Here is a 25,759-nt window from a genome sequence, read left to right as displayed (position 1 = left end):
TTCTTTCAGACTCCCTTAATAGTTTCTGTAATACCACTGATGTTAGCTGGGTTTGCGTGTTACCATTGTCTGTACATGTAGCCAAGTCCAGAGACAATTTGAGTTAATTTCTTCCAGACCCCTTTAATAGTTTCTGTAATACCACGGATGCCAGCTGGGTTTGTGTGTTACCATTGTCTAATAATACATGTAGCCGAGCAAGAGACAATTTGAGTTAGTTTCTTCCAGACCCCTTTAATAGTTTCTGTAATACCACTGATGTTAGCTGTTTGTGTATTACCATTGTCTATTCATGTAGCTTAGTCTATACAATATAACTCCCCTCTGTTTATATATTGAATTACGTGTAGGTTACAATTTCCATAATTCATTTCTATATTATTTCCATTTCCATAATTTATTTCCATTTCCATAATCTCCATATTGTTTCCATTTCCATACCCTTTCCATAATTTATTTCCATATTATTTCCATTTCCATAATATTTCCATAATTCATTTCCATTTATTTCCATATCTATAACATTTTCATATTTCTAAAATAAAATTTCCATATCCATTTCCATAAAATTAAGGAAATATTTATGTTTATGGAAATGGATATGGAAAAGTAAACATTTCCATAATATGTTTAGCGATCCCTGCCCAGAATCAGCTGTATATGCATACTCATGCGTAATGGTCCACTGTTAAACAGATAACTGATAAACTCCCTTATGAAACTTGACTGGAAAGCAAGATCATCCAAGGACATCCCCAGTTTTTTTTTAAATCGCTTCAAATAATCCAAATAAACAACTGTATCACCAGCATCAAACTGACAGTTGCCTTGACACCATGCTTCTTGTCAAGGCATAGCATACTCGGCTACCAGTGCAGCCTTCACAGCCTCCCAATTGGTGGCCCCTTCACTATCATATGGCTATATAGCTGTAACATGTATGAGAGAAGCTCTACAGGTGTGACCCTTTTAAGAATACAGAATGCCTTGTAGTTGGCAATCTACACAGATACCAATACCGGCCCATCACTGGCAAGCCAAGGCAACTGCCAGCATAACCGATCCAAGATTGGCCCACGCACCTGGTTGAGAATACTGACCAAAAAATTAGCATTTAGCAGCATCGGAGCAGTTTCCTGTGTGCGCACCTTCTCATGAAGGACCAGCATCAGCAGATGCCGATTTCGGGCTGTTCTGGCCCTCAGGGCCCTCCAGCCTGACCAGTGCCTTTCCTCCCTGATGTCGTACAGCGAAGTTGGCTACGCAGCTTCCAAAGCTCCCAAAAAAGCTGAGATAGTTTGTCAGCAAAACAACAAAGAAGTTGTTACTGAGCACCAAGCTGCAAAAATGGCACACCAACCTTCCCTTTGCCATTAGCCTTCACCACCACCACAATAGCTACAACCAACCTCATGCCAGATTTTACTGCCAACACTTCATGCAAGCCAATAATCACTCAGCAGCCTCCACTGCTATACAATGATTTCGTCTGTTTGGACTACCACTCACGGAAGGTTTTCGGTTAGCCAAGGCCCAGCAACTCAGTTCACTAGCTCTGTTCTTCTTTATGAGGCTTCTTCTCTCAACACTGATGCACACTCATTTATATTGTGAGTTCTGCTAACTAGTCCCCTGGCTTTCCATGAAAGCCAGTTTTTAAAAAGCCAAAAGCACAGGTTTTCCATAAACGCTAGCGTTTGCATTACTGGCCAATCACAGGAAAGCCTCAGATATTCATATAATCTCCCACAATATACATGTATAGCGATGTATTCCTTAGCTATTTGACGTACTAACAATTTTTAATGCAATTTCTAACAAGTTTCCGGTTGCCCTTCACAGCAGTGAAAGAGTTAATCATGGTAGACGAGTGTAGATAACGTGCATTTATCTCAGTAGTTATGGTTTCTGGCAGACGAGGAATATAACATGTGCCTAACTTGGTTCGCTGTGCGCTCAGCTGCAACTCGTTGCAAATATACGCCCAATAGTGTCACGCTACTCGTTGGCGTGGCCAATTGGCTTTTCCACAATTTTCTAGTTTGTGCGAAGGAACACAAATCGTGACCTCCAAGGCTTTGAAGCTTTTTCCGTTTAGGCGTATCCGCCTAGCTTACATAGCTTGTGCAACGTAAGGGTGTACCCTACATTATGAAAACTCTGTCTTAAGAAGTGCCTAACAGCAGCACAAATAATGTCAGCAATAGAAGAACAACAAACTCAGCATTCCACCACATTTCATTCAATCCTCGAGCATCCTATAAACATGGTATATTTCACATTCCAAGCCAAAATTAGTTTCGGTCTGTGCAGGGTTTTCTAATTTTTATTTATAGTTATAGTGACGAAGTTTGTAGACATGCCTCAATTTAGTTATTTTTTGAGTATTTTCAGGTTTTCGACTATTTTTACGATTGTTATCCATAATTACCTATAAATCAGAAACAAAATTCTTCTCAATTTTGTATTTTTCTCTATGGGAGCTCTCCATACATTGCAAAGTGAAATGACTAGTTTTGATAGGAGCTTTTTATAAACTCTGGGTGCTACGATTCTAATAGTTTTATTTATTTTGGCATTGTAGTTTTCTCTTCAAAACCCACGTATGGTTACCAGGTTTTTCGATGCACTATATTTATGGAAATAGTCCAAAGAAATAGTTTTTATGCTATAATCTTTAATTTTATTGTTTTCAATGTATAGGGAATAATTAGAGCACTCATAAGATTATATCATGAAGTGGTTAAGAAATTTTTTACACCCTTCTGTTTGACACTTTGGAATACATATTTTTTATGGAAAAGTTGCTGCTTAACTATATTCAATATAATGCAACTGTGAGCGGAGTTACTTTTCATTACATTTGCATTATAAAGGTGTGTCAATAGTATTTCCTTCATTGTTATAGGCACATGTCTTTGACAGGAGAGCCGAGCATTACCTGACTCTTAACCCTCCCAATTATGTTGAAGCAATTAAGGCTCACCAGTGTGCACGTGGTCAGTACTGGCTTGCTGTGAGGCATATGTTATAAATTTTTTATTCATTATAAATGTAATAAATAATCAATGCAAAAACTGTAGAAATTGATGCTTAATTCCGAAACCTGAAAGTTGTTCAAATTTGAAAGATCTCGAATAAACATACTAAAGATTGTTGATTATGATTCAAAACTTTTGGCAATATGCTAAAATATAAACAATAATGTCTGACCGATCACTCTCTTTTTATAAGGTTCACTTTTCAGTTTCAATTATTAGTATATTGTTTGAGGTGCTAAACTACCAACATTAGGCTTACAGACTTTCTTATCCAGTCATAGAGGTGCAACTATTTGTCTCGAGTAAATGACTCCTATTGCCAGCAATATCTTATGTACTTGCGAATAATAAATAGAATGAGAATGTTAGTGTTACAAGTAAATGCTGTATGTTATTTCCATCGTGTATGAGTTTCTTTTGAACATGCGCGAGCATAAACTTTAGATAGAATGTTATTGTAAGTCTTTGTTATTGTAAGTCAGATAAAGCCAAGCTTTTAATTATTTCACTCAGCTCGGTTATGTTTCTGCTTGAAGCCAAACTGGATGAAGTATTACTTGCCCAAAAACCAGAAAAAAAGCCTCTATTTGTAAATGAACCAAAGACACCTCTTCTTGTCTCCCTTTACGGACAAAAATGTAGGCACAGCTACATGCAGAATGTAATCTTGTCCAAACAACGGAAAGCGTTGAGTGAATGCAAGGAAATGCCATACCAGCCTACAGCTATGGAAAGAAAGGAAGAGCGTGCTCAGTTAGATGCGCACAGACAAGAAAGACAACGCATTGAGAGGGTGTACAAAGAACAAATGGAGCTGTGTGATAGGCTCGATCTAGAATGGGAAGAACAGCAGCTAAAAATAGATTCGGCAGCAGTCCAATGGTGAGCTTCAAGTGTTGGCATTTGCACCACATTAGATTGATGGCTTAGCTAACCACAGACTAGCCAATCATTGCCTTAACTCTGCAGCCAAACACAGCTTTTTAGTTATGTCAATACATAATAGTTAAGAACACCTTTGTACTTCAACTACATGTTAAAAAAATTGCTTGTCATGAGGTATTTCACCCGAGAGCTCAACGCAGGTTGTCAGGAGCTATCTAATAGGAGAGCTCACTGCTGGAGTACATTGCATGCGTATAGTGTGTTTATTGCATAACACAGAAACTAATATTTGGTTGTAGGTCTTCTGCTGGCAAAAAAAAGCCAAAGAGTTATGATGAGACAGTGGAGGAGCTGAAAAGTATGCACAGCCACTGCAAGTCCCTTACTGATCAGTACTCCACCGCTATAATGCTTATAAAGGCAGAGCTAACAACCTTAGCCGAACGAGAACAGCCAGTCTCTTCAACTGATTCCACGAACCCATCATATACAGCCACCCCATCAGATAGAGTTACTCAAGGTTTTGTTTTGACTGAAAACCTCGAGTCTTCCTCAACAGAAAAACCATTGCTTTTGCTCGAAGGTCTCCCGATGAATTGTAATAGATGACAATTATAAGCATTCCAGTTTTTCGTTTTTGTCTAATATTTTTTAGTCATCATTCCTTCCATGTACATAAATAGCATTAAGGATAAATCATTTAGCAACTTGAAAGAGGTGAATTGATGGAGTGAATAGCTCTTCTTAGCAGTCGAGTGAGAGAGGTCAAGCGCATCAACCTATTTGGCCTTCAGCAATCGTAAGCAATATGCTAGAGAATGTGAAAACAGGCTTCGTGTGTAAGTGAGCCTCATAAAATGTAGTGCATCTACACTGTCATTGAATCAAGTTGTGTTTCATCTAAAATTCTAAATTACATGTTCATCCACCATCCTTTTGAGCACCTGCTCCTATCTGACACTGTCTAATACTGGGGTAAATATGCATGTCTCATGCTCCCACACTGCTGGCAAATATACTGTAATTATCTTTCATAGGCAGAGGGATGATGAAAAACATTCCATTCAAATACTGCACAGAATAATAGTGCAATTTTACACACCAAGTTTATTACAATCCATGGACAACAATGTAACAAGTGAGATCTACAGACAAACCTGTCAACAGTATTATGTCAATTTAATAATGATTGGTCAGATAATAAATTATTAGGTCACTAATTAGATTCTTTTGTCTTTGGCTGGACGCTTTGCAATAGAGAATACATTTATGTTGAGGTAGTCGGCGATCTCCTTTACCTAAAATAGTAGAGATCGGTAAGCTTCATGATGACAATAGAATTTTATGAGAATGTGGCCTTCAGTTTTGCATGATACAGTAATAGAAATAGATGCACACACCCCGTAGCTCTTAACAATCCTGGTAAAATATGAAGGGGTGAATTTTCCTATTGTCACAGGGGTCTTGCAAGGGACACCACACATTACAAACTGCAAATTGCATGACTGTTTGTATTTATGCTCCAAGGTATGTGTTGCCATGCTTGAGCTTTACAAGCAGGATGACTTCTAAGCCACCCCACATCAGTACTACCAGTCCAGTAGAGTGTGCCCTCTTATAAAAAGCCTTTGAATAATCAACTTGTCGGTTATGCAACGCATGCTGACCAAGGAACTGAATTACAATGTTGTGAAGGAAACCAATCGACCAAATCTACTAAAAAACCGCCTGGAAAATTTCAACAAAAGTTGCTCAAATCAAATTTTTTTCATGCGAAGGCTTTTAATCATTCAGTGATCTTTAGTGCCATCATATTGTTGAGCCAATATAATAATCATACAGAAACGCTGTATGCTATGTGTCCCAAGCGGAAGGCCTGGGCTATATTCAGGGCCAGAGGTTTGAAAATATGAATTTCTATATCTATGAAACCCCTAATTATGGGGTGGTATATCGGGGCCACAAACTTATAGAAATGAGTTAAATCAAAATCTAATACTACCCCTGAAAGGTGCCCTACCAATACATACCTTCACTATTTTTTAAATAGGTGACTAATACATATTGTAAATACCAAGGTTTAAATCTGCTTTTACCCACTGTAAAAATAAAGGCTTAGCATCAAATATCTTAGGCAGTGTGCTATTGGACTCAAAGCAATTACGTACCGTGCACTGGCCGTAGTCGATGTGGGCCAAAGTGGCAAAACCTGTGTATGTATAAAGTATGTAAACTTCATAGACATCAACATTGTACAAGGTACAGATTGGTGTGAATATAATGAGGGGTATGAGAAGCCAGTTGAATGCCTGCGCCCTTGTACCACTCATCTGGTTCACTATCATTCTCGTCTAAAAAACAAAGGAAAGCATTTATTAATACAGCTGTACGGATACAACAGGAAGTAAGCTACCTGCGTACATACTTTAGTGTCTGTCAACCTACCGTGATGCTCGCAAAAAGGACAGAGGAGAGAAGGAAGAAGCAACGAGGGTGGCTTTCTAAAATTCCTGTTTGCGAATAGGCACCCCAGAGGGTGATAAGTGGAAAGAATAGGACTATAGGGATTAGGGGTCGAATGGACTCCGTGAAAGGTAACATCTTCCCAGTACCATTCTTATATGACCTAGAGGAAATGTGGACCCGTATGCACCATTCTTATACAACGTAGTAAATAATGTATGATTTATACACTATCATAATCAGCATAGATATGAGAATTTCTCTATTCCATTTGAACAATATACCTGTGAGAGCTGCCCTTTATCAAACTACTCGTGCAATGCTTCAACGTTTTATTTATAATAAATTCATAGTCTGTGTAACCCATTTAGGTATCTGCGAAAAAAAATACATATTTTAATTGTTATCAGTACAGATTTCAGAGCAAAAATATGCAAAGAACATTGTTCTAATGTACAAATCTCACGATTTTTGTCATGTTAAATATGTAAATGCATTTTAACAAAAGTTTATTTTGTTTTTTATTGTTTACAAGATGATTTTCAGAATAAAATTATGTGATCCAAAATGTAATTCTTAAAATCTGAAAAAAACATACTTATCTAAATACAATATGAATACCATATATTAAACAATGTTATTATTTGTAGAAATGTAACTGTAGAATTTAAATGCAAGAAACCAAATGAATAATAACAGCAATTGTAACAGAAAGCAATATCTGAAGTCTATTAAGGTTGATCTCTTCTGAATTTAGAGAGCAATATTATTCAATGTTAAACATAACACATGTTTGAAAGCCAATTATAATTATCCACGTACTCCATGCTATTATATCTCAGAACACAAATAACTATAAATGTTCATCTCCAGAGCAATAGGAGTTCATGAACAGACAGACGGAAGGTCCTCCATTAATAATTTATTATACCGCTATTAAATAATTGGAGGTATAATAGATTCGCTTCTCTCTAAGGAATTTACGCAATTGTATAGGCAGGTAGCTGTACTATAGACGTCTGTCAACAGATGTCAACTATATAGGAAATACTCACAGCAGAACATTAAATATGCAGACGGGCACGCTCATGGCATAGTTGGATACTACAAGAGGAAATAAGATAGGGAATATAAAAAGAAGAGCTAGTATTTAATGATAATAACATTCTCAAGTACGAGTTGAAAAAAATTCAGCTGATGAAAAATTAAGCAAGCCACTAGTTACACAGTTTGACCTCAGATTCTGACCCAGTTCGCTCCAGAAAGCAGTTCAAATTTCAAAACTACTTTACTGCATACTATAAAAGCCAGTAATACGTGTGAGCTTTATAACGACCTATTAACAGATTAGGCTAGGCAGGAGAATGTATTGCTGTGTCTGCAGTTTGCAGCCTAGCCTAATTCCCTAAGATTTTTGTAGCAAGTTTAGAAATATCTCGTGTATTTCATTCTTATAATTCTTGACGGAGGGAATTTGGAACTCCAACCGAGTTCCAAATTTTTGCTCAGCATTTGCAGCAAACAATCTCCAATTTTTGTTCAAATTCTGATATGTTCAGGACTAAAACATTTGAAAACTGAGGAAGGACTGTAACTGCAAAGTAGCAAAATGATAAATGGTGAAATAACAAACAGAGCTGTATAACATGCGTGTTATATTGACTCAAACAGAGTTGTATAACATGTGTGTTATACCGACTCAAACATAGCTGTATAACATGTGTGTTATATTGACTCAAACAGAGCTGAATAACATGTGTGTTATATTGACTCAAACAGAGCTGTATAACATGTGTGTTATACTAACTCAAACAGAGCTGTATAACATGTGTGTTATATTAACTCAAACATAGCTGTATAACATGTGTGTTATATTGACTCAAACATAGCTGTATAACATGTGTGTTATATTACCTCAAACAGAGCTGTATAACATGTGTGTTATATTAACTCAAATAGAGCTGAATAACATGTGTGTTATATTGACTCAAACAGAGCTGTATAACATGTGTGTTATATTGACTCAAACAGAGCTGTATAACATGTGTGTTATATTGACTCAAGAGCTGTATAACATGTGTGTTATATTAACTCAAATAGAGCTGAATAACATGTGTGTTATATTGACTCAAACAGAGCTGTATAACATGTCTGCTGCACACTTACTATAGAGAAGGCACTCTAGCAGAAATCCGACAGTGTAGCGCTGACCCTCATAGTAGATATCATACTGCCAGACTTCAACTCCAAACAGATAAGTCAACGCATAGGCGAGTGTCATACCCTGCAAAGAGTAACAGCGAGAATGTAACATTGAAAGAGGAAATGTAACGCTCATGCTGGATAGGTAAAACAACACAAAAAGCAACCTATTATAGTGAGCTGTGCTCGGCAACCTTTTCCACTTTTTCTGCAACACTTCCCTTTTATATTTTCTTGTGAATTTCATGAAATAAATTCCTTTTCGTTTTTTAGCCAGAAGTGGCGAAGGTGGGTTTACTAATTTATTGCCAATGTTAGTTCACCTTTGTTAGAGTCTGAAGTGAGGAAGATGATGCATTATTAAACTTATAACATTACATATATAAGGTTTATAAACTCACTGATGCAGCTTACTTATGGAAATCAACAATTTAATATAATAGCGATAAAATACATTTGACATCAGCGGATGATTGTAGCGAGTCAAGCTAGAGCAGTTCGAATACTCTACTAAGTTATATATTTTTAGTAATAATTATATTTGTCATAAAAATATGTAAGATATTTTACTATGTTATAAATAACGACATTGATGTGTTATTTGACATTTGCCAGCCATGATAAGCTTTCTTGCCAAAGTTTTTTAACTTGGTAAAACACTGCAATAGAATTTAACAACTGAAAATCCGTTTTTATTTGCAAACAAACTGCAGCTGACATTTGACAAATCATATTGTAGGAGATACACTTTCTTACAAGTGCGGCAGGATTGAGGCATACATGTATTTTTCGTGATGGCAGCTGCTACAAGGAATCTTTTAGAAAGTGAGATCTTTTGAAGTGGCTCACAGGTGAATAGCTGACCCAGAAACTCTTTGTCTCACCATAATCACTTGTAAAGTGACCAAAGTCAAAAAATCATTTGCAGTAAGACCCATAATGCCTCGGAACGCTAGTGCATACTTACAACAAGTGCTAAGTCATATGCCCAAGGAAGATACAGTACACCCGTGTTGTACTTCTCCCAATGAGAGAATATAAATGTGCACTGTATAGCATTAAGAACCATGAGCAGATGGATAGATGATGCACCCCACTCTCCTCTCCCAAATATATCAAATATGGCCATAGCGAAGAACGATGTACTCCAGGCATCAAGACCGTGGTCAAACAACTCCCCGAGCACAGAGCTGGTATTTGTACGTCTAGCTTGCTTCCCGTCGATTCCATCTTCAATGGTAGGACAAATTCACACACATATAAGCATGAAGTGTCGTTAACCTGAGAGCAACAGAAATTTATAGCAAGTATTAATTTAAGAAAAATTTACATAAAATTTCATACAGCCAATGAAACTTTAACATGCAGAGTAAATCAAGCAAAAATGGAAGCCAAAACAAAGGGTTGTTTGTTAAATAGAGAGTAACACACGCCTAGACTATGAGACATACCTTTGTTGTGGGTGTACAACAGTCACACCCTCTGATAAGTCTGTGACATAGAGTGATCAATACCTAGAGTATGAGACACTCTGTTGAGGGTATACAAGTCACACTCACTGACTACTCTGACATAGAATGGCACATACCTAGAGTGTGTGATATGAAGTTGTTAAATGTGCACATTAGTCACATTTTCTGATGTCTATGACATGGAGTGATCCATACCTAGAGTGTGAGACATGAAGTTATTAAACATGCACATTAGTAATACTTCCTGATTAGTCTATGACATAGAGTGGTCCATACCTAAAGTGTGAGACATGAAGTTGTTAAACGCGCGCATTAGCCATACTTCGTTATAAGTCTATGACATAGAGTAATCCATACCTAGAGTGTGAGACATGAAGTTGTTAAACGCGCACATTAGCCACACCCATCGAGGAATGTTGGAGTTCTTGGAGAAATCATAATCATAATAAGAGAGTATAATGAAGCTGACGGGGAGAAGGAGAAAGCCTACAAATGTCAGCGTATTCGCAGCAATATTCTTTGGCACCAGCTACAAATAAAAATGGAGGTAATTTTAGTTCTCTAGGATTGTAGAGTAACAGAAAACCTTGGAGTAAAAATCGAAACTTTAAAATTACTAGCAAACCTTTAAGACAATCAAAAGTATGCATATACTAGATGAATGCCTGGCATTGCCCGGTAATAAAAAAGTATTTGCACAGAAAATTTATTTTTATTTAACATATGCAACGTTTACTATATTAACTTTCAAACTTCGTATCATAAGTAGAGGGTTATGTGCAGGTCAAACAAATTAAGACAAAAACTAAAACAACTTTAAGGTGTTTCAATGTGAAATAATTAACATGTAACGACTAGATAAACTATGATTTGTTGCTATGGTTACACTGAAAAGTGATTTGAACCTGAAATGATTGATATAAACTGAAACAAAAACAAAATAAAAATCATGAATATGTTGAATTAATAATAACAAAGAGTATATGTGTATACAAAAAAAGCTACTGTTGCAGCAGAAGCTACTATTCAAAATGTTGAATACGACTATACTGTTACCCCTCGATAGTCGCTATTGGCACAAACGTAAAAATGAGATATCAAAATTAAATACATCAGTGAAGCGCACGATGGTGCTTTGTCTGACAGAATGTAGAGACAATTCCTACTCGAGAAAGTCTATGTGAACATTTTTTATTTTCACAATTTCTAGCGATTGGCCTTGGCGATAACCGGAAATTCAAGATTGAAAATGTCCCGTTACAGTTGCACCGTAATGGCACATTTGAAATCAAAACGGCACTATTGAAAATTACAAATAAAGAAGGATGAATCATGGTTGAAAAATGTCAAAAGAAGAAAAAATTCAAAAGGTAAAATCAATTCATAATAAAATGTAACTATTTCATTTTAATCGCGATAAGGAGACCATAGATGAGCTACATAAAATAAGGATGGCTTAGCCTTGTGGTGAGGTGCGAGTGTGTGCATACTTGCGATTGCAGTGAGTTCAATTCTAGTAGTCGGGATGTTTCGTTGTAAGATTTTAATTGCTATAATTGGACACGTCGACAACAGAAAGCAAAAGACAAACTTTGAAATTTACATAGGTAAGATATATACTGATGACATGGTGTAGTATATGCAGAGGCGAGACAACTCTAGGCTCGTAGATATCTACTGAGAATAACTGAAATAAAAATTTTACTCAAAAGTCATCAGGGTTACACATTGAATTAGAGATGACATTTTAATACCAAATAGTTGTCTTTCATATTCCAGTGAGTTTCAAGCCTTCTCTTCTCCCAGCTAACTCATATTAGAACCGTAAACACCAGAGTGCATTTGATGTGAGTAAACTCTATATGATATTCACATGATCAAATGATGTGTATTTATTACCAGTCGTGGAGGGTTTAAAGAGGGCAGTAGCGCAGAAACACTTGCAGCGGTCAAAATAAATCTTAAACTTCATTATTTCATTATTATAAAATGCAATATAGGTAGATATGTTCTGTGCCTTGAAAATAAAATGCAATATGAATATATGTGTATTCTGGTCTGGTTATGGATATATTATGGGGCCTTCAGCCAACCTGGAAAACTAGCAATATGTTAAAGCTGTTAAAACCGCATGCAATATTTTGCTGGTCATCATTAACAAAGAGTAACTAGAAACGGAAAAAAACCTCTGCCACCTCTCGGTATCTATATAAATCAGGCTATATTAACAAAACTCTGCTTTGTCATTGTTTGTGTTAGTCCGCGTAAACGCTGAGTTTACACGTTTTTTGACCAATTCCATCCAAACTTCACACAGACATTTCGTCGGTACCTCAAAGTACCTCCACCAGGTCGCCTAAAGTACTCGATTTGAAAACTTTATCCGGTTTCTAAAAACCAGCCTTTTAAAGATGAACTTGCACAAAATTTTAGTAGATTTCAGAAACTATCGATATCTTTCTATCATTTGTGATTGTTTTTTATGTTTCAAATGATCTGACTGCCAGAATATTTCAAGCTTAAAATCAAAAAAACTTCATCGAGGTTAAAACCCTCAGATCAAGCGAAAGTATGATAATGACATCGATAGTTGTAAAGTGACCGACAGAATAGAGACAGGTAATGCTGCAACTCGAACGCAACAGACGATATCTACTACAGCAACTAGTGATGTCATTTTGGCATTTATTTGTCTTCTAAACTTTTTAATCACGATCAAGTTTTGTCGATTTTAATCTTGAAACATCCTGGCAGTCAGATCACCTCAAACATCAAAAGCAATAGCAAATGATAGTGAATACCGATACTTCTGATGAAATTTACTGAAACTTTGGGCAAATTCACTTTTTAACATCCACCTGCGGGCTATTTGATTAGTATTGAAAGAAATCTCAGGTAGCGCCGGGTTTACTCCTAGTCAATCAGTAAAACTAACTAAAAACAGTCTCATGACGTTTGCCATTCATTGCTTAGTTACAACATTTGACGTAAAAAGGTTTAGTCTAATTTCCTGTATAAATAAGAGAACATTTTGAAAAGAAGCTTTTTCCTACATTCTGATTAGCATAGCTTGCAGTAATGCTGGACTTAACTCGCAGTCATGCTGGACTTAACCCGCAGTTATGCTGGACTTAACCCGCAGTCATGCTGGACTTAACCCGCAGTCATGCTGGACTTAACCCGCAGTCATGCTGGACTTAACCCGCAGTCATGCTGGACTTAACCCGCAGTCATGCTGGACTTAACCCGCAGTCATGCTGGACTTAACCCGCAGTCATGCTGGACTTAACCCGCAGTCATGCTGGACTTAACCCGCAGTCATGCTGGACTTAACCCGCAGTCATGCTGGACTTAACCCGCAGTCATGCTGGACTTAACCCGCAGTCATGCTGGACTTAACCCGCAGTCATGCTGGACTTAACCCGCAGTCATGCTGGACTTAACCCGCAGTCATGCTGGACTTAACCCGCAGTCATGCTGGACTTAACCCGCAGTCATGCTGGACTTAACCCGCAGTCATGCTGGACTTAACCCGCAGTCATGCTGGACTTAACCCGCAGTCATGCTGGACTTAACCCGCAGTCATGCTGGACTTAACCCGCAGTCATGCTGGACTTAACCCGCAGTCATGCTGGACTTAACCCGCAGTCATGCTGGACTTAACCTGCACGTACAAGTCAACAAAGGCAGTAACAGTTATGAAGTTCAATTTGCTTATAATTCACACCGACGCATGAGCAGATTTCTGTCGCGCAAGTTTATAACATAACAAACAATCACAAGTAAATAATATTATATAACTATTAAATAGTTAACAAGTTTACTATAGCAATGGAGAGTAACCAGAGACTGGTTTACAAAGGCGTTGTTCTGTGTCCAAACAAAAAGCAGGTATTTACAAATTACTATTACCATGGAAGGTATTAGACTTTAATATATCGCCATGCAGCTAAGTGGTTATTAAAATACAGTCAAACATGGATAACTCGAACTTCACGGGACCGAGCAAGTGTTCGAATTATCAGAGCGTTCAAGTTATCAGAGCACTGTCACAAGTCCATGTATTTACTTATTTATTAGTAGATACATGTACATATACAAACTATAATATAAATCAAAAGCACAAATGGCTTGTTTCAAATTAAATGCTTCTAATGTAAAGTTTAAAAAATTTTTATTAAAAAGTATAGAGATTTTTCTATCACTTGAGATTGGTTTGTTGTTTGAGGTGATGTTATTGCCAGGACGTTTTTTAGATTTACATTGGCAAAACTTGATCATTTTTGAAATGCTCAAAAGAAAAGACATCTTTTTCTTTAGAGCATTTTACTCACGATCAATTTTGCCGATTTTTCTTGAAGTTTATGCAAAGATTACCTTACTTTACCTGGGATTCGTTAAGAGCAACACTCCGAGGCAGTTCAATTAAAAGTTTTACGAGGTTTTACGGTACATTATATATCCCTCACGCTTTTTGAATGGATACTTATTGAATGTACACAGGTATTCTGTGTTTAGGTCAAACGATGAATAGTTTTTTTTACTAAGACAACGTATACGTTTAATTACAATTTTTAAGACGTTTTAAACATTCAACATTCCGACGTTGATTCAACACGGAATCAACGTCGAAAAACTATTCATCATTTGACCTAAACACAGAATACATGTTTGTTCAATAAGTATCCATTCAAAAAGTGTGAGTGATAGAGTGATATACAATGTACCGTAAAACCTCGTAAAACTTTTAAGTGAACTGCCTCGGAGTGTTGCTCTTAACGAATACCACTTTCCTTGCTTCCGAAGGGCGATCGCTAAGCGGATGTTTGGTATAAATCAAATTTCACCAAACCTTTCGAAAAGTCGTTGACAAAAATATTTTGCCGATGGTGGTAATAACGACACTTATGAATTACGAAAAGTTGAGGTTTACCTCCATGGCTTGGAATAAAGTGATTTTCTAAAGCGATAACAACCGTTTCGGTAGTCGTTGGGCAAAAAACAGTTCGAGTTAACAGTGTTGAGTTCGAGTTATCTATAGCAATTTATCATTACGTGGGAACGGACCAAAGAAACCGTTCGAGTTAACCATGTGTTCGAGCTATCCGTGGGCGAGTTATCCATGTTTGACGGTACATTTTCACCAATGACTGAAAGCTGAATCCTCTGGTCTAGACTTCAATTTCTACATTAGAACTACTGGAATCTATTTTTTGAAAGCTGTTCTAGATAGAGTCCCAGCAAATGCTGTCTATAAATAAATATACCAATTAAAGGACCGAATATAAGACTAAAAACAAATACATACCTTGAGAAACCAGTTCCAGAAAGGGTGCATAACATAGTTGGAGAAAGGGCTTGTGTCCAGAGAGCTATACTAAAATATTTATACAGTATTATGAGAAGATATTCTTTGCATGTTGTACACTATGATACGATATTCTTAGCATGTTATACACTATGATATGATATTCTTAGCATGCTGTACACTGTGATATGATATTCTTAGCGTCTTATACACTATGATATGATATTCTTAGCATGTTGTACACTGTGATATGATATTCTTAGCGTGTTATACACTATGATATGATATTCTTAGCGTGTTATACACTATGATATGATATTCTTAGCATGTTGTACACTGTGATATGATATTCTTAGCATGTTATACACTATGATATTCATAGCATGTTATACACTATGATATTCTTAGCATGTTATACACTCTTCATAAATATCGCATACAAATCTTGATCGATGATTAAGAATACTTCTCCATAAGAGAAGCACGTGTAAGTATATAGGTTGTCTATTTTAAAGCTAAGACAGCAAGAAGGCAGCAAAAAATATCTTACACTAAAGCTTGTCGATAAAAAGAAAATGAAAAAAATTGTCACAGCAAGATTAATTTACCATTGTTGAACACTACTATAATCTAAAATTAAAAACCTATAATATATATAACCTATACCTGATAGTCTATAAACTGTTCTTATCTATAGCTTATTGTCTATAATCTAGTGTGTAATCTATAATCTATGACGCATAGTGTATAGACGCTTTAAACAGCAAGTGTAATAGTACAAAACAGACCTTGTATGAATCAAATCCACGGAGGAGATCTTTGTCTAAATATCGCCCCATATATCTACCGTTGACTTCAGCTTTGTCCCAATGAATATCTACAAGGAAATTGTATTAGGAATGATGGAGATTATTCGGCTACTGTCAGCTTTGAGACTCTAATAGAAAAATAAATTTCAACAAAACCAAAATTAGACTGAAGAGGCCCTTTAGGGACTTAATAATGTTCACCATCTTGAACAAACAAGTTATTTTCAGTTAGTTAACAAACCAGTTACAAACAAGGCGGGGAATGTTAACATCTCAGATAGGCTAAAAACAAAGCTAGTGACGGGTTAGCAACCTTAGCAAAACTGAGCTTAAATAAATGCATGTAATTACAGAGCATTCTGGGTAAAATGAATCATTTGATAGACAAAACTTTGACACGAATTCACACTGTAAAAATAAACACACAATATTTAGCTTGGTTCAGATCAGCTATGCATGTCTGATGACTCCTATGTAGGTACCACTTTTTAAACACTGAGCATATTTACAGTAGTTAATTCAGTGTGTCATCATGGAAAAGATAAATAACAGATACTGTAAAACCTCTAATTGAATGCCACCTCTATTTGAACGCCACCTCCAATTGACCGCCACCCTGAGAGAAGGGTTGAAAAATACACCGCCCCTCTCCAATTGAACGTCACCTCCATTTGACCGCCACTTTGATATTATTTGATCTTTTTGAGCACATAATATCAACTGATCAGTAGAAAAGTGTCCACAAAATCGTATTAGTAATGAATCATTTATATCAATAACAGTTAATTCTCTTGTTGTCCGATTCCAAAGCTTTTCGTTTTTTTTCTTTAATACTTTGAAAGCAACGCCGTAGCAATAATCTCAATAACGGTCTCAGGCTAGTAGTAGCTCTCTGTTTAACGCGGTCTTTCTACTTCAAAGTAGCCTACATATATAAAAAACAATTTAAATTTACAGTGGTAGATGGAACTTGGAAAGCAATGCCATAGAAATAACTATTAAATATCTCAGACTATTAGTAGTTCCTTGTTTAACGCGATCCTAATATTTCGGAGGACATGCATATAAAAACCGGTCAAAGTTTTTGACTAAAGGTTATACATTTGGCGAGCAAACTATTAGCACTGCATCGGTGCTAAATGCAGCATGTGAAAGTTTTTCTCTGCCGAAAAACTGTTTGGACACTAATATCGACTGGTTCAGAAGTGCAGAAGAAGAATTGAAGCCAGAAGATATTGTGGAAGGTATTGGACAACTAGAAGATGTTCGTTCCATCGAAAGCAACAATCAGAACGCAGCTATTCGAACAAGCAATGGAAATATTTTTTTCTTTTAAAAACGTTAATTTTTGTTTCTGCATGTAATATACGTGTGGTTCGTTTATGTCACTTGTTCATGAATATATATTTGTATCATTTGATAGATTATTGTTGCATAACTTATAAATATTCAGATTCATAGCATGTTATTTAATAGCACTTTGCAGCTATTTTAACACGGCTTACAATGGATCGATGCTCATAACTCCACTTCTATTGCACACAAAAAGCTAGTTTTGGCTGCAAACTGTAGCAAACATATCAGTGAGTGCAATGAGCTTTTGTATAAGATTGTTAAATATACATGTAGATATAAAATTAAAATATGTCTTCAACATGAAAATGAAATAAAAATTGAAAATGCCAACAAAGACACAGGCTATAATATCATCGCAGGTCAATTGCAAGCAATAGATATCAACTGCTAGAGATATTTCTCGGTTTCTTGATGCATACTTATAGAGTTGCCTCGATTTTGGTAAGGGAATCGGTATCGGTGCCGATATGAGTGTCAAGTATCTGAATCAGTATCGGCCGATCTTTTCTTAAAAAATCTGAACCTTCCGATACTTTTTACAGATCAACCATTTAGCAGAAAACTGTATTTTAGCCTGCTATACTAATAAAAAATCATCAGCTGTAAGCTTCTTACTTTTACTTAATGACTTTCAGGCCTGCCACACAATTTATTTCATGTCTATAGCCTGATCAACACAGCGGAGGAAACTTTTTAGCCAGAACGTAAACAAAAAGTGTGGTATTTCCCAATTACAGCGATAGGTTTTATTGCAAGCAATCACGAACAAGATAACAAAAGTGGGAAACAAGAACGCAGTGTAATATTTCTATTTACTAGCATTACGAAAGTAATTTAAACAGTCGACGCATAAAGTTATCCATCACTCTCTTGATCCTGACGATACAATGGATCGTTTGTATTGTACAAAAGACGGTAACCCCAGTGGCGTATCGGTATGTAGCCTGTCCCCCAACATCTGTTGCAAGGGAATCCCCCTTCAGTACGCTCGGCTACATTGATAATGATGGAAGAAAAGAGACGTCTTACTGAGATAATTGGATCACTAACGGTTTTTAAAAGAAACATTGATTTGCTCTAAACTTGTACAGGCACAGCAGTTCATCCAACAATAGAAGAGGGACTTCGTTATCACAGATAGAACTGTACCACTAACAGTAATTCCCTTTATTTACAAATTACAAGAAACATGGACTGTTTTGTTACTACATGCACGGTATGTCAGTATGTGAATATGTATATATTTTTTTCCATAAATGCAAACAAATAAATACAATAATATTCATGTTTTCTTTGCATTATGTTTGTATTTGCATAATAAAATGAGCTACTATCTATGCAACACAAAAGATCTGAATCGGTATCTGAATCGGATTATTTTTCAATTAGGATCGGTATATCGGATCGGTATCTGAATCAGCTGGTGAATTTAGAATCGGGGCATCTCTAAATATTTATTAAAAGATATTTGACAAGTTAGAGGTAAGTTAGCAGACTTATTGCATTCAAAATGTTTAATATCGGCCCACCGGAAAAAGAGAACAGAATGTAGGCGACATTCGTTTCACACATAATAGGGCTGAATTCATCTTGCGAAAATTCTGACGAGCTATTTGAAAAATAGACCGCCAGCCTCTATTTGAACGCCGCCTCCAATTTACCGCCACCATAGAGGAAGGGTTGAAAAATAGAGCAACATAGCGTTTAATTAGAGGTTTTACGGTAAATATGAAAAAAATGCTTCACTAATACTTGATGATAACTATAGAGGCTACTAGCAGAAATACCCGTCGCCGCCCTGTGAGTTTGTCTTAACCTTCTCTCTATATACATATCTCCCTTTCATGTATCTATAATGCATTCACTCAACATAATCGTAATGCTCGCAGTACAATGGCATTTTGCATCTTGGTATGTGTACTGTTTGAATATAACCGCATTACTCGGTGGTAATAAAAAACTGTGAATACAGAAGAAACGAAATATCATAGTAACATATTTAGGTGTACTTAGTATGTTTCAGGAAGCTAAAAATAAACAGAGACAAGGAATGGTAACCAATAATAATTGTAAACAACTAACAGACGTTTAAAGCCGTAAATTTATAAAAGGAAATTACCATACAAATTCAAAAAGTTATGAATTATTAAACCATTTTTACAGGTCCAGACGATCTTTAGTGGGAAAGACTTAATACACATGGGCTTTCATTTTTAGCATAAATTAAGAATTACAATAAAAGGTTGTGGTGACAGAAGAATAAATACATCTGTCCTACGTGTTTATGTGTGTGCAATGGAGTTTGATAAAAGATAAACAACTACGAGGCAAAAGTAACCGATAACAATGCCAAAAAACTATTAGTTTGTCAGTCCCAAATGTAAGGTAAATTTATAACACAAGTAAAAACGTTTTCTAAATACCTGAGCATATTTTAAAACCAACAAATGATTCGAAGCAGAAAAACTAGTCATTTGAATCAGTTGCTAAGAAAATTAATCAGCTAGTGAAAATTAGTCTTTCTGATGGTTGAGTTCAAATTTTGAGTTTTCATGAATTTTATCCTTGAACTAAATCAAAATACATGGCATAATAAAAAAATTTTCAACTTGAGAATTATTTAAAAAAATTTTTTCTAAGCTTTTTATCTAAACAATAGTCTATAAGATATAAAGATCATGCTGACACATAGAAGCATAGACTTATTGTTCTCTATAAGTAGAGCAGACATTGTTGCACAATGTGATAGTTCAGATAACTCTCAATGAAACAAGAGCCATGTCAAAAATTAATAAAATTGTACACTTTAATGGAATTTTGTAGTTTAGCTAAAAATTAAAAATTGTACAACACAGTTCGCCACATAAAATCGCCTATTAAGGTACTATATAATCGAAAAAAAATCTTTCAAAGGTTTAATGAATGTAACAACTTAATTTAATGTAACAACTAAAATGAATTTAATAACTGTAATGTGAATTTTATTGCAAGTCAACCTTTAATCAATGTTTGTAGCTTAACACAACTGACTAGTGAGTGTGCAGTTGAGGGAATAAAGTTAATCATCAGGCGAATATAAACATTTTGAGGTGACTCTTGTCAGGTTATTTTTCACCTCAAAATATTAAATAATCTGGTCAAACTTAAACCATGGTAACATCTAACACTGGTCAGTGTTTTCATAGAGGGCGCCACATTCTCTGCAAAGCAGCGCTTGACTCTTCCCAGCATGCATAAAAATAACAATGAATAAAGCTTTGTCATCTAAATGAATGAGAAAAGCCACTTGTAACTGTAAGCATTCCCAAAGAGAAGCGGTCTGTACTCACTAAGTTTACGTTGCCAAGAACGTAAATTCTACTTAGCACAACGAATTTATGTAAAGTTTTGATTTGTATTATGTAAGAATATGAAAGAAATTCCAGATAACGTAAAGTGTCTCTATCAGTCAGTGCAAGATCTCAAATCGTATTTGAGTATCAAGAGTTCCATATATAGCCTTGAAAGTATCTTTTTCTCTCTTGCTCTTGTTTGAAGGGCCAGAAAGGGTGATTTTGGAATTAATTAATAAATTTACATGTATATTACTGTTCATATAATGTAACGTTCGCATAACGTAGACGTTCTCGGAACGAATTATTTACGTTGTAGGCACGTCTACCGTATATATTTAAAATTTCTTTCCAAAATGTAATCGAAAATGCACAACTAGGAAACAACGAAAAAAGTATGCTTTAGCAAAATACCAAAGCACAAAGCATTCAATGTGAAAAGCCATTTGCAGAAAGTTTTATCATGCAGTAGAAAACTAGTTTTCAAGATGCCCTACCATCTGACTAGCCATTGTTGGTGATGTTCTTTAATGCAAATTCTTGCCCAAACAGCAGATTCAACTACTGTGACATCATTAATAAATTTTTGGGACATATCTGGAAACCTAGAGGCTTTTTAATCTAAAATCGTTCAATTTTTATAAATATTGCTGAAACAACTAAATTACTGAGGCCAAACATGCATGTTGCCTGAAAAAAAGTCAGCAAAGAGAAAAGTAAAATGCAAATGTTTTTTAGAATGCAATACACTAAATCATTTCATAACTTTCTGTTTTGAAATTTTCTGCTGTATTATTTGTCTGTGAGTGGGCAAGTTATGGTGTTTAGTAGAGAATGCTGTTTTCAATTTCCGACTCATTAACTTTGCTATAAGGTCAGGTATACAGAGTTTCAATGTGATTTACAACTAGTGAGTAGGCAACACAAATCTTGACAGGGATTCTCAGATTATTTTCAGAATAGGTTGTCGGAGGCAGAAAACTTTCATTTTTTGCAACCAACGTTTCTTTTTGCATTGTAGTGAGGACACTGACAGCTTTGAATTATTGTGAAGCTTCACAACAACTATAAGCTTACTACTGCAGAAAAAATGTCCAAGCTCAATCACGTCTAGCTATTAATAATTGTACAATAAATGAATATTATCTAGCTCATAATTTCAGAGCACACAAAATATAGCATAAAGACAATATAGGTTGAGATATGGTATAACATGATACAAGCGCTAACTTGTTTCTGGAATGTTCAACGAACTGTTCATGGCCTTTTATTACCACTACCGCTTAAAAGTGCAGTTTAATACAACAAAATCAGGACCTCATACATGTTTCACTTGACTGATACTAACACTGAACCAGCTCCAGAGTGTGTTAACCGATGTAGTTGAGAAGCAGGCCATAAACTCAACTTAGCTGTCCAGTTGAGTCAAGAGCAAGCCTAATTTTCGATGTGAGTAATTAAATAATTCACTAGATTATGTAGCTAAAATTATGTATGGCGGTGTCACGAATTTGTCACTCTATCAACAACAGAAGCAAATTGATGTTTAAGCCATATTTTGGTCGCATTCGGTATATAACTTATATAGGAGACCTCTTGGACTCACAACTAACCGGTGAACTGATGCATACCGTTTTTAGCAATTTAACGATAGGACAAAAACTTTCGCTATATCTTAGAAAATTCACTCATTTACAATAAGTCACTTGTACTGTTGTATAGAAGTATTAGCAAAAGCAGATAACATAATGGAGAAACGCCTAAACACTGAAAATATACGCAATATTACAACAAATATGACACCTAATATATCAGAGGATCAGCAATAAAGACAATCATCATATACTCATCTACTAGCAGCATAGAAACCTCCCTTGGAAGTAACCCATCAAGAAAGAGACATTAATTGACATGCCAGAAAACTTTATAAGATATCAGACTTGTACCAGACACGACCAAGACAATTGAAGTTAGTCATCATTTCCAATAACTACACTCCCATGACGTACTTAAGACAAGTCCACACAAATGCTAACCCTCTGCAACATAAAGAACAGAACATGAGCGCCTAAACACCTCACAGGCTAACAAAAATATTTATGAAAGAAAACCGCTCCGATAACTTAGTCTCTCTCTCTCTCTCCCTCTCTTTCCGAGGGCCTGCCGAAGCTCTTTTATTTCCCTCTGCCTGTAGAGTCTCTTTCTTCGGCACCTGTTGAACTCCTTCTTTTGCATCTGCAGAGCCTCTACTGACCCTGCCTACGAAGCCTCCTTCTCGATCATCAGCTGAGCTTCTTTTACTTCACCATTTCAACTGCCCAGCCTCTTTGTTTGAGGACTGCCACGACTTTCGTTCGACTGTCGAAACTTGCTGCCGTACGGGACCGAGCAAGCAAACATGGACGACCATTCCAGTAAGGGTATAACTTTTATTGGCTATTTTGACCTTTCGTCATTTTTATTGTTTAAAACCTCGTTAATTGTGTATGTTAATTGTTTGACTTATAAAATAAAGAAGTAGGCTATATTTTACTGGTAAATATCAGTATTGCTTACAGTTATAGCTTAACACCTTCACTATTACCTGAACCAGTAATGATCTATTCAGTTCACACCAGCTAAGCAAAAGTGCACAAACTGAAAAAGTTAACATAAAATGACAGAAAATTCAACATTGATGTTGTGTGTGGATTCGGATTAGTTGTGCATAACATAATCCTCCCATATCCACCCATAACAGTACAAAATCAATAGATTATATGGTAAACAGTAACTTTCAACATGCAATTGATTTAATGAAAAATTATTTTTAAGCAACAATGCTTAAGTTGTCCAGAATTATACAAACGAAAATAGAGTGTTCGGTGGCATTTTGTCCAATTCAACTACAAACCGTGGGTGACCCGAATAGACGATACTCTAAATGAAAAACTACGCATCAAAGCTGTGTAGTGCGCAATTAGGACCATAATTGCAGCATTTCAAGCGTGTACTTAACGGCGATTCACATAATTTCGACTCACTTAGTGAACGTGTTTTTAAGTTCTCAGTTTACACTATACTAGACTGTACAAACAACGCACATTGGGGCTTCAACATAGCAAAGGTCGTTTTTACTATGTAGCTAAGGCTCACAACATTGTCGGTACGGTACACAGAACCGCCGAGTTTTAAATGTTACTGATCGTAAGCTACGTAGAAGCGGTCGTTAAAGTCATTGGAATCGCTGGGGATAATGTAAAGCCTACAACAACGCTAGAACTCGATACATAGAAATCAACTACGATTACGACTCTGCCGGAATTATCTAGTAACGCAAACACGAGGACCCCAGCGCACCATGAGGTGATCATACCATAGATATAGTAAACCCTGGGTTTACTGTATCTATGGATCATACTGAAGCTCAATCTGTAACGAAAAAGAGGACAACTCTATATTATTGGCTCATTTGTATCACTCTTTGCTGATAACACCAACAAAGTGTGCTGCACTCAACGCTTCTCTTAATACAACCTACTGGACTTACATTTGTAATAAAAGCCTGCTGTAGGAACTGAAACCAACCCTTAATCATACTTAAATTACCAAAAGTGCCAAACCTAATGTTTAGTGTTATGACACTGGCTGGACCCAAAACGAAGGCTCTGATATCAGCTCACTGTGTTGCGCGGAAGACAACAGGAGCAAACATTATGGTATGCTACAATAATTTGTCTTTGTAGTGATGCACTAATTTGCTATCACTTTTAAATCTGCTCAAACAGTAAACAAGTTTTTATAGAAATAATGAGTTCATTCAGGGATACAAACTGAGTGACTTGTGATAGAGCTGAGACTTCGAAACACCAACTGGAGTTGCATAACAATTTCAGCAGAATCTAGGACATCTGAGCTGGTAGATGACAGCTTTAAACCAATTCTTTCAACTATTTAATTTTGTAATAGCTCTTCTAATAGCAAAACATATGAAAACAGTTAATATGTAACAATAAAATATCTGTCATGTAATAATTAACGTTAGTTGTAAAACAAAACGAGTATGATTAAGCGTCTGTACAAAACTCCACACATTATGCACAGAGAGTCACCCTAGTCTTTGGTGATATGAGCAATAAACAGAGCTTGTTTCTCATAAAAAGTTCAAATAAAATGTGATGATATCAATTTAATTAACACACCACAGTAACTAGATGAATGGTTAGGTACTCGTGTCTGCTATGTATCAGATAATCAAGGAGACGATGTAGCTACCTTCATGGCGGTTTTTTAACCATGAATACCGACACAACTTGCACCATGGGTTGGGTTGCCTGCATCTAATCCAGAACTGGGGGTGAATCTGAGCATCTTGCTTGAATGAAGTAAAATACCCAACAAGAGTCTGATTGGACTTCCCAAAAGATGGGCCGTGGCCAAACTCAAAGGGAGATAGATAAACTTGTTCTCTGGCTAGCCATTGCAGCAGACCAAAAATGCCAGTGTAATTGGATCTTTTCCTGTCAACTAGATTACAAATCTGTACTGCCAAGAGAGGTACTCTAGTAATGCAGGTAAGAGAGGTACTCTAGTAATGCAGGTAAGAGAGGTACTCTAGTAATGCAGGTAAGAGAGGTACTCTAGTAATGCAGGTAAGAGAGGTACTCTAGTAATGCAGGTAAGAGAGGTACTCTAGTAATGCAGGTAAGAGAGGTACTCTAGTAATGCAGAAGCAAATGCTCTTTAATACCTTTTGTATGCAGTTTTATGAAAATGGTGCCTAAAGTCTAAACCGTAAGACAGTCATTGTTGTAACGACCAACTCTAAGAGAGAGAGAGAAAGGTAGCTGAAATAAACACCTCCGTTATTCTGAAAAGCACTCAAGAGACAAACAGCTGCCCTGCCGTGGTG

At 36.2% G+C, this 25,759-nt stretch overlaps 2 protein-coding genes across 2 annotated transcripts; one reads left to right on the top strand and one right to left on the bottom strand.

The window, feature by feature from the left end:
• Nucleotides 1-2,117: 2,117 nt before the first annotated feature.
• LOC137389777 (uncharacterized) lies at nt 2,118-4,878 on the top strand. The gene is made up of 4 exons (XM_068075873.1): nt 2,118-2,269; nt 2,909-2,999; nt 3,578-3,923; nt 4,226-4,878. Exons 1-4 carry the CDS (start codon nt 2,195-2,197, stop codon nt 4,533-4,535), a joined length of 822 nt encoding a protein of 273 aa, XP_067931974.1. The 5' UTR covers nt 2,118-2,194; the 3' UTR covers nt 4,536-4,878.
• Nucleotides 4,879-5,013: 135 nt separating this feature from the next.
• Nucleotides 5,014-16,255, bottom strand: LOC137389776 (ethanolaminephosphotransferase 1-like). Its single transcript, XM_068075872.1, has 9 exons — nt 16,160-16,255; nt 15,372-15,440; nt 10,421-10,592; nt 9,559-9,821; nt 8,556-8,673; nt 7,445-7,493; nt 6,372-6,552; nt 6,095-6,277; nt 5,014-5,224 (listed from the first exon to the last, which is right to left on the bottom strand). The coding sequence occupies exons 1-9, from the start codon at nt 16,208-16,210 to the stop codon at nt 5,147-5,149; spliced, it is 1,164 nt and encodes a 387-aa protein (XP_067931973.1). The 5' UTR covers nt 16,211-16,255; the 3' UTR covers nt 5,014-5,146.
• Nucleotides 16,256-25,759: the final 9,504 nt, after the last annotated feature.

Source organism: Watersipora subatra, chromosome 3 (assembly GCF_963576615.1).
Source record: "Watersipora subatra chromosome 3, tzWatSuba1.1, whole genome shotgun sequence".
Classification (NCBI taxonomy): Eukaryota; Metazoa; Bryozoa; class Gymnolaemata; order Cheilostomatida; family Watersiporidae; genus Watersipora; species Watersipora subatra.
Note: the sequence above shows the minus strand (reverse complement) of the source record. Positions and strands in the feature narration are given on the sequence as shown.

Bases quoted from the DNA above. Each gene is read 5' to 3' on its own strand.
- LOC137389777 (XM_068075873.1), top strand. From the start codon at position 2,195: ATGTCAGCAATAGAAGAACAACAAACTCAGCATTCCACCACATTTCAT. The intron at 3,000-3,577 runs GTCAGTACTGGC...TTCTGCTTGAAG, and splicing joins GGCTCACCAGTGTGCACGTG to CCAAACTGGATGAAGTATTA. The intron at 3,924-4,225 runs GTGAGCTTCAAG...ATTTGGTTGTAG, and splicing joins GATTCGGCAGCAGTCCAATG to GTCTTCTGCTGGCAAAAAAA.
- LOC137389776 (XM_068075872.1), bottom strand. From the start codon at position 16,210: ATGGGGCGATATTTAGACAAAGATCTCCTCCGTGGATTTGATTCATAC. The intron at 7,494-8,555 runs GTAAGTGTGCAG...TTCCTCTTGTAG, and splicing joins GCTAGAGTGCCTTCTCTATA to TATCCAACTATGCCATGAGC. The intron at 6,553-7,444 runs GTGAGTATTTCC...CATTTCCTCTAG, and splicing joins TGCATATTTAATGTTCTGCT to GTCATATAAGAATGGTACTG.